The sequence below is a fragment of the Argopecten irradians genome, chromosome 11, assembly GCF_041381155.1.
Source record: "Argopecten irradians isolate NY chromosome 11, Ai_NY, whole genome shotgun sequence".
Lineage (NCBI taxonomy): Eukaryota > Metazoa > Mollusca > Bivalvia > Pectinida > Pectinidae > Argopecten > Argopecten irradians.
The window spans coordinates 20,100,038-20,114,556 of NC_091144.1; the positions used below are offsets into that span (position 1 = coordinate 20,100,038).

The window sequence follows — 14,519 nt, forward strand, 5'->3', positions numbered from 1 at the left end:
AGATTTCCTGCGTAATATTATATGATAACAGGAGAGAGTGATAGTCAACTACCGAGTGGTATTTAGGACGACGGCGGGAAACATAATACGAACGTGCTATGCAAATTAACATTTTATTTGTTTTAATCAAATTGTCCAGAAGATGATGATAAGTGTAGTATTAACGGTAAGTTAATAACTTTTGAGACTCTACAAAATTATCGACCTCGTTTTAGATTCACATCTAAAAAATTAAAAGCCGTTTCCCAAAAATATTGGGCCTTTAAAGGTGTGACGTGTCAAACTATATTAATAGGCATCCATATGTTTCTTCAATTGATCAAATTGGAATAAGGTGGATCCAAACACTTATTGGGCATTTCACAGCCCATGTTTATATAGTTACCTGGTTACTATGACAACCAATATTGTTTATTAATAAGAAGCAACTTCTTGTGCACATAATATCTACTTATGATCCAACCATTTCTATTACATGTTGCCCACTAAGTAAACTCTTCTAAGCAGGAAGACAAGTTTATTTGGTGGGCATGTTTATAGTAGGCCAGTGGGCGTGGTAAGCTTCAGTGCTTGGCTTGCCTCAATGCGTATACTATTTAGTTTTCTCGCGTTATTACTGTACTGTAACTAAATAAAAGTTTCGCTGACAGGTTAGGCCTAAGTTAAGCATGATAAATTCGGATTTATCGCTAAATGAATATTTTGCAGCCTTTACACATATCTCTCATCTTAATTTAATGCACTTAGCAGAGTTGTAACAACAAAAACAAGCAAAAACAAATTGATTTTAGCGAACACAGCATTTCAAATGAGCTTACTTTCTTATTTGAATATATGAGCAAAGGCCAACTTTTTGTCCGGTGGAACTCTTTTGTGTTTCAAGGGAGATCGCTCTAATAATAGAGTGGATTTTATTATGGCGGCGTCGAAACGACCATTTTCGAGAGACGTTGAGCATTCTGATGATGGTGGTGGCGGATCACGAACTGTGTGTGTTCCCATTAAAAGATGCCGCGTAGATAATTGCTTTTCCGTCACCGATCACTTGTACCTAGATTTTCCGGAGCGGTTAGTAGACGGGATGACGAACGTATTGATGAACAATCTTTGTGGAAGATATTGTGGTGTATTGATAACATTGACACCTCTTATGGTTATAAATAGTAACGCTGCTGACGAGACTTCCCCGATAGGGTATTCCTTTTCTAAAGCTTATTGTAGCATTGGGAAATATGATTCGCAATACGTGTTTTCATCTCTTTTCAAGAGCGGTATCGATATATTACTGGATTATGTTGAACAAAGGAAACTCCCTTCGAACAATGAGAAAAAAACAGTACTTGACACTCTCCTTCATTTCATTTTCAATTTGACAAACGCAACAGGTAATGATATAATTTCTCTGCTCAATCAGCATATAATTGATCTACCGTGACGGTGAGTGTGCACATAAAAAAATGTATATCAGTATACAGTTCTCTAGTACAATACGTCGTGTTATTCCACTCTCAGCCATTGAATAAACGTGCTGGGTGTTGGATAAATATATTGATATTCCACTTGTGGAATAACACCTATCGGTCCTTTGATTTGTCGAGATTTTACATCATCTATTATCAAATGACGTCATGGTGGTCTACTCTAGATCTGGTTGCTGCTTGCAGAACAAATTGCTGTCGAAACCAAATGTGTGATGGTGTCGAAATCCTTCCTGTTTTCCCATTCGTAGCATAAAGTATCGACGCAAAATTTATAATTGTCTTTTATTTAGTGTTGTATCTTAAATTGCCATACGTATGGCAAGCTGTTTGGGTTTTTACCTAATGAAGTGAAGATATTCACTTTAATTAAGATATCTCTATCTAAAATGAATATATATCTATCTAATTAAAGATATCTGTAATTTAAATAAAGATATCTCTATTTGAATAAAGATATGTCATATTTAAATACAGATATCTCTATTTCTATTGAAAATAAAACTACTTAAAATAAATCTACTTTTAAGTTAGATATCTCTATTGCAAATTCAGATATCTCTATTTGAATTACATATATCGTAATTGAGATATCTTAATTTTTATTAGAGATATCTTTAATTATTGTCCAATTAAAGATATCTTTATTTAAAATGGATATATCTCTATTTCAATTTAAGTTATCCCTATTTCAAATAAAAAAATCTTTAATTTTGTTTATATTTAAATACAGATATCTCTAATTCAAATACAGATATCTCTATTTCAAATACAGGTGTCTTTAATTGAATTAGAGATATCTGCAATTACTTTGCAATACTGATATCTCTATTTAAAGATGCTCCACCGCTGACAAATGGTATTTTTTCACTATCAAAAACAGGAGCAGACGATTTAGTATTTTTCTTCAGTTACAAAAGTTACTTACTTTACACCATTACCACCATTGAAAAGTTTGAGCTTCTAATTTTACTTCAAGTTAAAAATATGAAAAATAATTAATTGCATCCCGAAAAAATTCCGTGACACTATATCCTATATGGAATGAAGTACTGATTGCGCATGCACCAAAGGCTAAATAAATTATTTTATATTATTTTTTGTGTTAATTAGACATATATATACACGATTAAACACCAATTATTGTTCAAATGATGAATATCATTTATGCTCTGTCGGCGGTGGAGCATCTTTAAAATAGAAATATCTCTATTTGAATTAACGATATCTGTATTTATAGGTATTTGCTCAGTACGAAGATTAATTTTGAAACACTAAGAAAATGATGATTACTCCCTAATCGTGATCAGTGTTAATGGAACACTTTTAATTAAATTGGATTTTAAGAATCCATATGCAAGTACTGGTATGATAACTGTAGGTCTATCAAACCAATAATTTTTCTATTTGGAGGGGATTTCTTAAGAACAGGACATGGCAACTGCTTTCCGGAAAACAGAGCAAACTGTTGAATAATATTGAAAGCGGACACCTTGTAACACGGTCTGCATTCCCCGCCATTTTGCGTCACTACTGCTTTACTTCCGTTATGGGCAAAACGGAGAGTCAAGGGAGCAGTTGTTTTTCCTATTTGATAGTTAAATACAGATATCTCTATTTCATGTCAAATAAAGAAATTTTAATTCAAATAGAGATATCTGTATTTCAAATAAAGATATCTGTATTTCTACAACAATTAGAGATATCTGCATTTGAAATAGTTATATCTTAAATTGAATTAGAGATATCTGTATTTGAATTAGAGATATCTGTATTTGAATTAAAGATATCTTTATTTACAATGAAATGCAGATATCTCTTATTGAAATATTGATATCTTTAAAGATGCTCCACCGCTGACAAATGGTATTTTTTCACTATCAAAAACATGAGCAGACGATTTAGTATTTTTCTTCAGGTACAAAAGTTACTTACTTTACACCATTACCACCATTGAAAAGTTTCAGCTTCTAATTTTACTTCAAGTTAAAAATATGAAAAATAATTAATTGCATCCCGAAAAAATTCTGTGGCACTATATCCTATATGGAATGAAGTACTGATTGCGCATGCACCAAAGGCAAAATAAATTATTTCATATATTTTTTTGTGTTAATTAGACATATATATACACACGATTAAACACCAATTATTGTTCAAATGATGAATATCATTTATGCTAGGTCGGCGGTGGAGCATCTTTAATTGAATTAGATATATCTGTATTTGAATTATGGGACAATGACTTAATTCTAACCGTGAGGATAAAAAAAAATCGTCAAATTTTCGAGGAGATCTGCCCCTTTGTCAAGACATACATGTACAAAATGAACACGATAAAATAATAGGATCAAACAGTAATGTGGGACAAAGTAGACAAATATTTAACTATGCAGTAAAATGGAGCGCAATTTACCATTTGGCAAGTGGCAGCCAAAGCTGGATCTACCAAAATGTATCCATGCTGTTCGGCAGAACGCTAAAATATGAATGATGACTGGAATGTGTGCCACATGTGACGTCAAATGTGTGGCGAAGTTTATATATAGTGCTCATTGGTATAGGATGCGAATTTAGTCGCCTATCTCCTCGGTGTGTGCAAAGAAGATAAGTCCTAAATTTAGTCGCCTTTCGCTGGGCAGCATATATGTAAAGGATCAAAAACGCGTAGAACAGAACTTGATATGTATTTGAATTAGAAATATCTCTATTTCATGTTTAATTAGAGATATCTCTATTTTTGATAGAGATATCTGTAATTCAAATACAGATATCTCTAATTCAAATACAGATATCTCTAATTCAAATACAGATATCTTCATTTCAATAGGTAAAAACCCAAACGACTTGTCATACATACGAGGACTCTGTGGATGATTTCAGTAAAATTATCAACGCTCCTATTCCGGACTTTTAACTTGGTTACAATGGTTTGAAGATTATTTGGACAGGATATTTTGGCTAAACATATGTAAGGGCTTGTATTATATGATGGATGTTGGATAAAGATATCCATTAATAATTATATAGTAATTTATTTTTCCAGATGCACAGGAGTCGCCATTCGAGGAATTGAATCAATTATCAGAATCTGATCTAATCATTGTGCTAGCAAATCATCTGTTTGGAAAGCTGTCAACATCATCACACTTTGTCATTGATAAGCACTGTAAAGGGAGGTTACTAAATACAACTTCATGTCCTTGTACCAAACAGTCATGTAAAATGACAGGCATGTTTGGAGACACAAGCATAGGTAAGTTATACAGTAAACATGTTTGAGTGAAGCTAAGGATGTTACGTATATCAATCATTATCAAAAAGTTTTTCTTTTCCAAGTACTTTCCTTTGATATGAAGGTTTATGAAGACGTCTTGTCATCAGCCATCGTCCGTAGTAATGTGCCATCCGCTGTTTGTAATCTTTTCATTCAAAAAAGTTTTTCTCAATATAAATAATCGAAAGGGCCAGGGTACTGATATATAACCTGTATCTGCTGGGATGAAGGGCTACCAAGTTTATTTTAATAAATGACAAGGGTCAAAATGTGAGTAAATAGTTAGCAGTTGTAAGCCGTATTTACTCACTAGTTTTAATCACAAAATTTATTGAAAGGTCAAATGATTACAGTTTCAACTTCAGCTGAACCACAGGAGCTCGATTTTCTCGTAATAACGTCCTCTGGGCAAGAAAAACAGAGTTTGCATAAATTTTGCCTCTGAGAGTAGGGGAGTAGGGGGCAGAGCCCAATAGGGGAAATGGAGGTAAATCATTTAAATTCCTGCAGAAAAGAAACAATGCACCTGTGTTCAGAACATTACTTGGCATTACAAACCAGGTGAGCAATAAAGGCCCTCTGGGCCTCCTGTTGACTGTTTGACACAAAATATCTCCCGTAAATGATTTTTCCCACAGTCAACAACTACAGGTATATCATTAGATATATTATGTCTGGATTTGCTAAAATTCAATATTTCATCACAATCAATGCGTCAATTTTTCTTATTACTCAAATCGCTGTATTAGCAGGTTGACAGTCAAAAGTTGTCGTGTTTACATCTGTTCCAAAGGAATGATAACCAAGTTATCTCCCCTTACGTATCTAATTTCATATTCATCTCAACTGTATGTTTATTATTGACAAAATGTCAAGCCCCTATGGCTGTACATATATATTGTATTTATAGCATTGTTATATGATTGGGATTCAATATCAAACACATTTTGGGGTGAATTTTGCTATTTCTAATTGTAAGGGTTTTTGTGATAATTACTAAATAAACCAGTAAATGACACAGGACCTCTAGGCCTCTTGTCATAACATGCATATATGCCTATAATCTGACTCCTTACATGTACAAGTTTCTTTAACAGTTACAATGGAAACATACTTAGTCTTCTGATCAAATTTGATACCTGCATTGTTCGATTAGCTGAAAATTGCTATTGCCATAACCTGACACAATATTCAATGTTTATTTAATTTGTTGCTATGGCCACCAATAAACATGGACCAAATCAATCATGATTGACAACCGTATTCTATATCTGTTAATATTAAAACTCCTAAATTAATTCTTTTCCTTTACATTGTATTACAGGTAATAAAAGAGTGTGGCATGGCAATGTGGATATAATTGTCAACGATGAAGTCATTGTAGAAGTTACTGAAGATATCTGCATCAGTCCAGGAGGAAAATCACCAGTCGATGTAAAGCTGAAAACTTCTTCTCTCTCAAGAAACACTCAGATAATTGCGCAAACCATTGTCTTTTCATTTCTCAAAAAGAAGAGGCACCCAGAGAGAAGTAATTTCCTTACACCCTGTATTGGTGTAACAGGTAGTGATTTGGTGATATATTTTTATGATTCTGAACATGATATTCTCCTGGAAAGCAATGCCATACCTCTTTTTACTCCAGATTCAGTAACAGGAGGCATCAACCTAACAGCTGTTGTTGTAACCTGGCTTGTTGTTAATCATAAATATCTTTGTGATGGTTTGAATCATGTAGATGATTTGAAGACCAAAAAGTCAGGGTTCTTTGACCAAGTTCAAACGAAGTTGAATGTCTATGAAAATGAATTACAGATGGGTGATGTTGTTCCACTGACATTAAATGTACTAACATCACCAGCCCCTAAAAATCTGGTCTTTGATGCTACTGCTGTCATGGCCAATGATAGATGCTTAAAGATAGCAATTGCTCGAAATGCTCCTTCAAAAAAATAGTATGTGTGAGATACATTATATAGACTTCAATCTTATATATCACATATTGATGTTTTAAGATCATTTGGCCCAAAGGGTTTATGCAATTTGAAGCGGCGTCCATTGTCCACCTGTCATTATTTACTTAAAATTGCTAAACAAGTCATAAAGTAGTTGATGGATGTAGAAGGGGATTGTATTTTTAGATTTTGCTTATAAATGTCTTACCCCATCATGGCAAATGATCACAGTAATACATGTATAAACAAGATTTAAGCAGGTATTCAGATTATGTAATTTTATGACTAGTCTAAAAATGGATAAAATTCAGGATCTAAGTACTGTAATATATATATTTACTGGCTGTCGTGTGCTTGCCAGAGGTAATGTATGAAAGAAAATGTTAAACTGCACAAAAAGTAAGAATTATAAACAGTAATCACATATTTAATTGTAAATTCATGCAGACTGATATTTGTAAGTTTAAGAAAATTGTCTATGTACATACATAATGGCGACCATGTCTTTTCTTCTGTGGCCGCTGAACTTGTGTATAAACAGTTAAATACATGAATATCATATGTTGATTTCTACATTTGGTTTATGACTGAGTTTTGTTGTTTTCTGATTGGTCTAGACCGCTAAGAAAGGTCTTAGCAAAGTGCAAGGTCAACCTGCAACTGCTGAACACCTGTTCAGAGGTTGACATTGCAAATCCGGTAACATTGCTATATATAAAATAGGCACAGGGAATTCACGGTCTCTTTTTCATTTTTGACAAATCAAAATAGAGCATTGCCAATCATCGTGCAATAGCCATCATATAAGCTTACATGGAAAAAATATTTTACACATGTTGTGTAGCTGTCTGTTCAAAGATTATATAGCAAATGAATATTAAAAAAAAATGTTTTAATTAGTTGTTCTTGTTTCAAAGTTATTTCAATTCAAATAGCAAACCTTGTATTATAGGCATTGTTTCATAAAACAAAACAATTATTGACTTTGTGTAGGTTAATATGAGGAATTGTAAACCTTTGAAAGGTGATATTTCCCTTGGCCTTCAGCCTCTGAGAATGTCACCTTTCTCGGGCTTAACAATTCCTCGTATTAACCTATACAAAGTCAGTATTTGTATATTATCAAATAATTTGACTGATATCAAGTGATTTTGCCATTGTGATATTTTTGCATATATATCCCATAGTGTAAAATGTACACAGAGGTCTATATTGGACATGTATATATCCCATAGTGTAAAATGTACACAGAGGCCTATATTGGACATGTATATATATCCCATAGTTTACAGGTAATATCCCATAGTATAAAAAGTACACAGAGGCCTATATTGGACATGTATATATATATCCCATAGTTGACCGGTAATATCCCATAGTATAAAAAGTACACAGAGGTCTATGGTGGAAAGGTAATATCCCATAGCGGTCTATATTGGACATGTATATATCCCATAGTGTAAAATGTACACAGAGGCCTATATTGGACAGGTAATATCCCATAGCGTAAAAAGTACACAGAGGTCTATATTAGACAGATAATATCCCATAGAGTAAAAAAGTACACAGAGATCTATATTAGACATGTATATATATCCCATAGTTGACAGGTAATATCCCATAGTATAAAAAGTACACAGAGGTCTATATTGGACATGTATATATATATCCCATAGTTGACAGGTAATATCCCATAGTATAAAAAGTACACAGAGGTCTATGGTGGAAAGGTAATATCCCATAGCGGATATAGTGGACAGGTAATATCCCATAGCGTAAAAAGTACACAGAGGTCTATATTGGACAGGTAATATCCCATAGCGTAAAAAGTACACAGAGGTCTATATTAGACAGATAATACCCCATAGAGTAAAAAAGTACACAGAGATCTATATTAGACATGTATATATATCCCATAGTTTACAGGTAATATCCCATAGTATAAAAAGTACACAGAGGTCTATATTGGACATGTATATATATATCCCATAGTTGACAGGTAATATCCCATAGTATAAAAAGTACACAGAGGTCTATGGTGGAAAGGTAATATCCCATAGCGGATATAGTGGACAGGTAATATCCCATAGCGTAAAAAGTACACAGAGGTCTATATTGGACAGGTAATATCCCATAGCGTAAAAAGTACACAGAGGTCTATATTGGACATGTATATATCCCATAGCGTAAAAAGTACACAGAGGTCTATATTGGACATGTATATATCCCATAGCGTAAAAAGTACATAGAGTTCTATATTGGACAGGTAATATCCCATAGCATAAAAAGTACACAGAGTTCTGTATTGAACATGTATATATCCCATAGCGTAAAAAATACACAGAGGTCTTTATTAGACAGGTAATATCCCATAGCGTAAAAAGTACACAGAGGTCAATATTGGACAGGTAATATCTCATAGCGTAAAAAGTACACAGAGGTCTATATTGGACATGTATATATCCCATAGCGTAAAAAGTACACAGAGGTCTATATTGGATATGTATATATCCCATAGCGTAAAAAGTACACAGAGTTCTATATTGGACATGTATATATCCCATAGCGTAAAAAGTACACAGAGGTCTGTATTGAACATGTATATATCCCATAGCGTAAAAAGTACACAGAGGTCTATATTGGACATGTATATATCCCATAGCGTAAAAAGTACACAGAGTTCTATATTGGACATGTATATATCCCATAGCGTAAAAAGTACACAGAGGTCTGTATTGAACATGTTTATATCCCATAGCGTAAAAAGTACACAGAGGTCTATATTGGATATGTATATATCCCATAGCGTAAAGTGTACACAGAGGTCTATATTGGACATGTATATATCCCATAGCGTAAAAAGTACACAGAGGTCTGTATTGAACATGTATATATCCCATAGCGTAAAAAGTACACAGAGGTCTGTATTGAACATGTATATATCCCATAGCGTAAAAAGTACACAGAGGTCTGTATTGAACATGTATATATCCCATAGCGTAAAAAGTACACAGAGGTCTATATTGGACATGTATATATCCCATAGCGTAAAAAGTACACAGAGGTCTGTATTGAACATGTTTATATCCCATAGCGTAAAAAGTACACAGAGGTCTATATTGGATATGTATATATCCCATAGCGTAAAGTGTACACAGAGGTCTATATTGGACATGTATATATCCCATAGCGTAAAAAGTACACAGAGTTCTATATTAGACAGGTAATATCCCATAGCGTAAAATGTACACAGACATCCTTATAGCTTTTACAGGGTAAATAAACAACACCAACAACAGCTAATTTCTTTGTGCTTTATTGGTGAAATATCACAAGCTGAAATATAGTATGTTATCCACGAGCATACAAAGCTTCAATAAGCAGGCTTTGCTGATTTTCAGAAAAAAATAACTAATCAAACATTTCATCATTTTATTTAAGAAAATGACTTTGTCATAAACAATTTTCCATAATCCAAATATAATTTTCCTCTTTGAAAGGCATTAAAGCTACAAATATAAAGGAAAAGTGATTTGCATCCTTCTATTTACCAAAAATAATATAGTATATTAATTAACAATAATCATAACTCACTGGTATACATTGCCACAAATCTTAATGTTGCATTTGCATATAATTTTAGTACATTTATAACAATAAGAAAAACGTTTATAACAATAAGAAAAACGTAAAAAATCAGTGAAAAATAAGAAAAATCAGTTATTAAGCAACAAAAGAATACACTATAGCCATGAAAGACGATTCATTTATCATTTTACAATTTAAATAAATGATATCAATTATCTATACATTTTTAGTACAACAAAGGTTTAACCTTATATTGTCCTATATGTCCTTCATGCCTTAAATCAATTAAGTAAAGTAGTTTTAAGTGGTAACATGCTGATACATTTATACATTGGAATTATAGATAACAATAAGATGGATGTGTGCAAAAAAGAAACAGCTACATGTGTCCCGTTATGACAGAAAAGAGGATATCTTGCAAAAACCAGATAACTAATAAATTAAATTATGTTTCATTGTTAGCCTTACAACTTCACAAATACCTTATCAGAAGTGTTAAATTTGAGGTATTTGGTTGACACACAAACTTATCTGAAAACTCATTTTAAGATAAATACATTAATTAAGCATGTTTGTTTTTTCAAATCTGGCAAAAGTGACTCGTGTCTTTTGAAACATTCCTTCTGTAGCCAGGTTAGAGTGTTTTATACATGACAACAGTCATGATGACAAAGTGAACCTCAATCTACATATAGTGATCAGGTGTAGTGATTAAGCCATTCGACTTTCACCTAGGTGACCAGTGTCCAGTTCCAGGCACAGAAGTTAAAATGTTTTATCATGTGAATTTTCTACGTGCACTTTGGCTTCTTCCTCCCACTCCAAGATCCCTAGTTCGTATTATTAATAAAGGCCATCGGAAAGTGATATTTATTCATTAAATTACTCCATGTTACTCCGTCAAGAGTGTATTAGTATCGACTTTTTGCAATATAAAAGATTATTTCTACATGCTTTTGTTCATGGTAACATTAGTTTCTGACACAACTAAGTTCTTATTGAGTTCGGTGGAATCAGTTAAGCGTAGAAATCCAGTGTTTTCTGCCTGGAAATTGTTCTTGATTTACGTCCTATCAGCAGCGACAGTAACTTAGAATATGTTATGTAAAAGTTGTGGAGGAAAGCCAGAGTATCCAGGGAAAACCACGGACCTATGATCCAACTGTGGCAACTGTCATGTCACATACAGAATTCGAACTCGAACCCCACAGTTGGATGACTATTGGTAATATTTCGGAACACTTCGACCACTGGGTCACTGCGGTTCAAAGACGGAATGTGGTAATTTTAAAACAATGCGTATGGGTGTATGGACAATCATATAACCGTGTTACACATGAAAACATTTAAATAACAAATTAACATAGAACAAGCAAGAACAATATCAATCTGACAGATATCGACACATATAGAATGTAAGACAAAACTATGAACATACTCACTTACAGATACCACCCACTCGATTAGAAGGCTAACGACAAAACAATTACATTAGTTAATAGATAATGGGCAAACCAAAAGATTAAATATATAGTTGTTTTTTATTGCCAAACATTTAAAGCTGATATGTTCTGGGTAAAACATACCGTATACAAATTATAATGAAAAGATCAGCATTTTTAAACAAAGCTTAAGATTGGTAATCTCAAACTATTTAGAACTTCTATTAAACTGGGACTCATATATTTTAACGTACTATGATATGAGGATTACATGATCAGTGTATCCGACATATTTGACGTACCAACTTTCATATATTTACTGGAAATGTAAATACTATTAGTTATATGCCTAATCGAATTTAAATATGTGATATATCTTCTGTGCATTAATTTTTTTTCAAGATTTTATTTACATTAGAACCCCTTTTTTGTCTCATGTATTGTAATGAAAAACTGAAAATTGTATTTCTACATGTTATTAGTATAATAATATATGTACACCATCTGATTTTTAAGTGTGAATAATTTTCGCGAATTGTATGGGCGACAGAAAATTGAGAAAATAAATTGTCGCAGAATTGTTTTAAACACAAGTAAACGGTCTAGATCGCGAAATTAAATCGTCGGGAATAAAATCGATTGGCAGAAAACGCAAAATTGAGTCACAGTATATGTACAGTTTTATTTTTATTACGGATGAGCAAATTCATCCCTGCGCAAAACTCGATCTTCAAATTAAATATTGCACTAAAATTTTCTTGCACTTAAATAAACACGTTTACACTAGCTTCCTTTTTATGTACACATAATTCCGTTTAGAAGTATAGTAAGCGTGACTACATATTTTGTATAAATATTCCTTAGTGCAAGAACTTTGACATCGCACTTCAATATGATTGTGCCAAAAACACTTGAAATTTTATCCACGGATCTCCTAATTCTTTTAAAGTTCTATGTGCTCGAGAATGGTCAAGAGGCCGAACATTTGCAAAGTAAAAAAACAACATTCATATTGATTTAACAAAATACCTAAGTGAACATTTGCAAATTAGGAAAAAAGGCATTTATATTTATTTAACAGTATAACTACCGGCCTTACTAAAACTTTATTTTACTCGCAGGGATTAAAGATGCTCCATCACCGACGAATGCTATTTTTTATCAAAACCAAGAGCTGATGAATTAGTATTTTTCTTCAGTTACAAAAAATTCTTGCTATACATCATTTAATTAACATCATTGGAAAGTTTGGGCTTCTGATTCTAATTCAAGATGATAAATAAATTAAAAACAAATAATTAATTGCGTCCCGAAAAAAATCTATGGCACAATTCTTCATATTGAATGAAGTACTGATTGTGCACGCACCAAAGGCAAAATGAATTACTTTATATGTATTTTTTGTTAGACACATATAAACACGATTATACACCAGTTATTGTTCTAATTATGGGTATCGTTATGCTCTGTCGGCGATGGAGCATCTTTAAGTATAGGTCATCAAGTATTTGAAATGAATTAGTGTGTATCATACATTGGGCTATACATTTACCTACAACTGAGTATTTTCAACATGGCGTATTAAGTGTTGACGATACAGGAGTATGTTACATCATACATAAAGTTCCACAAGTGTCGACCTAATAGATAGTTGTTATCAGGTGGATTGTCTGCAAATAAGACCCCTTCCACTTCTGACCTTTATTTCTTCTCTGGATATAAGGTCTTATTTCTGGTGAAATACAGTTGATATAATATTATATCTTATGCACTTTTTAAGTCAGTGTAAATCCAGACAGGGAACAGTTAAATGTACCATGGAGACGTATGATTTCATACGTTGCAGTTATTATGTCATAAATGTATTGTTCATATTTTGTAACCCATTGCTGTTACACAGAAATAATGTATATTGGGCTCAGTAGATTCAACTAGGCACTGTGAAATGGCAATGTAAGTGTTCAACAGATGACTATTATATATTAAAAAAATCTTCCTTTCCGTGTAATCAATATGAAAGCACTTAGGTAAATCTGGATCATTACAACCAAGCTACGATGTAGTGAAAGTGATGAGGAATTCTGGGTAAGCCTGTGTGTCATTATATATAACATACTCCATTGTACTGTGAGGCGATGGATGCTTATGCACAGCAGAGTCGTAGTTCTGTGATGGGTTGTTGGGTAATGGAGGAAGATATCTCATGCCTTTCTGAGCATCACAACAGACTCCTGTTAGGACCCTACATAGATACATCTTCTTCTGCTTGGACGGCGTCGGTGGCGACACCCAATCTCGTGCCGAGTAGGACGCATCATTGGCAAAGTAAACTCCGTTTCCAAACCAACAAGCACCTGTTTTGGGGATAAAACGAAAAATGAGCAGGTTGTTCGCATTAGAATAATTTCCCTGATCCACTTAATAGCAAGTGTGAACTTTGATAGTTTACTTCAGACTGATAAAATATTTCGATTGGTTGGAAAACATTAAAACATGACGTTAAATAAATGGTGACCTTGGATTTATCATTTAACCTTTCACTAATATTTTACTTCTAAGAATATACAACATAATATTAGAAGTAACCTCTGGTCTCTACGGATATTTCATTTCTCATGCCTTATATGCATTTTTGTTCAGCTCCTCTGAAAGTCACTCAGAAGTTGGTATATCCTCTGCTAAGTGTAATGACAAAGCTTGAAACATGGGTTGGGAAGCTTTGTAACAGGAGAGGAGAAAATCTAACAGCCTGACAAGCGCTCCAATCCAGAACCTTCAA

The 14,519-nt window shown here is 33.3% G+C and overlaps 2 protein-coding genes across 3 annotated transcripts in view; one reads left to right on the plus strand and one right to left on the minus strand.

Moving 5' to 3' along the window:
• The first annotated feature begins 773 nt into the window (after window positions 1–773).
• LOC138334940 (uncharacterized) lies at window positions 774–7,606 on the plus strand. 2 transcript variants are annotated; one of them, XM_069283813.1, is made up of 3 exons: window positions 779–1,385; window positions 4,525–4,734; window positions 6,080–7,606. In XM_069283813.1, the coding sequence occupies exons 1-3, from the start codon at window positions 917–919 to the stop codon at window positions 6,709–6,711; spliced, it is 1,311 nt and encodes a 436-aa protein (XP_069139914.1). In that variant the 5' UTR covers window positions 779–916; the 3' UTR covers window positions 6,712–7,606. The 2 variants fall into 2 exon arrangements, with proteins under 2 accessions (XP_069139915.1, XP_069139914.1); XM_069283814.1 differs by lacking the exon at window positions 4,525–4,734 and having other exon boundaries at window positions 774–1,385.
• A 2,775-nt stretch (window positions 7,607–10,381) lies between these two features.
• Window positions 10,382–14,519, minus strand: part of LOC138334941 (uncharacterized) — a 42,457-nt gene continuing 38,319 nt past the window's right edge. The window contains exon 28 of the mRNA XM_069283815.1: window positions 10,382–14,094. Coding sequence (XP_069139916.1) covers window positions 13,793–14,094 — 302 coding nt within the window. The 3' untranslated portion in view covers window positions 10,382–13,792. The remainder of the gene's footprint in view (window positions 14,095–14,519) is intronic.

What these genes read in the sequence shown, in the direction of transcription:
- LOC138334940 (XM_069283813.1), top strand. Translation starts at nt 917, where the DNA reads ATGGCGGCGTCGAAACGACCATTTTCGAGAGACGTTGAGCATTCTGAT. An exon ending in CAATTTGACAAACGCAACAG is followed by an intron (nt 1,386 to 4,524) that starts GTAATGATATAA and finishes TTATTTTTCCAG; the next exon opens with ATGCACAGGAGTCGCCATTC. An exon ending in GTTTGGAGACACAAGCATAG is followed by an intron (nt 4,735 to 6,079) that starts GTAAGTTATACA and finishes ATTGTATTACAG; the next exon opens with GTAATAAAAGAGTGTGGCAT.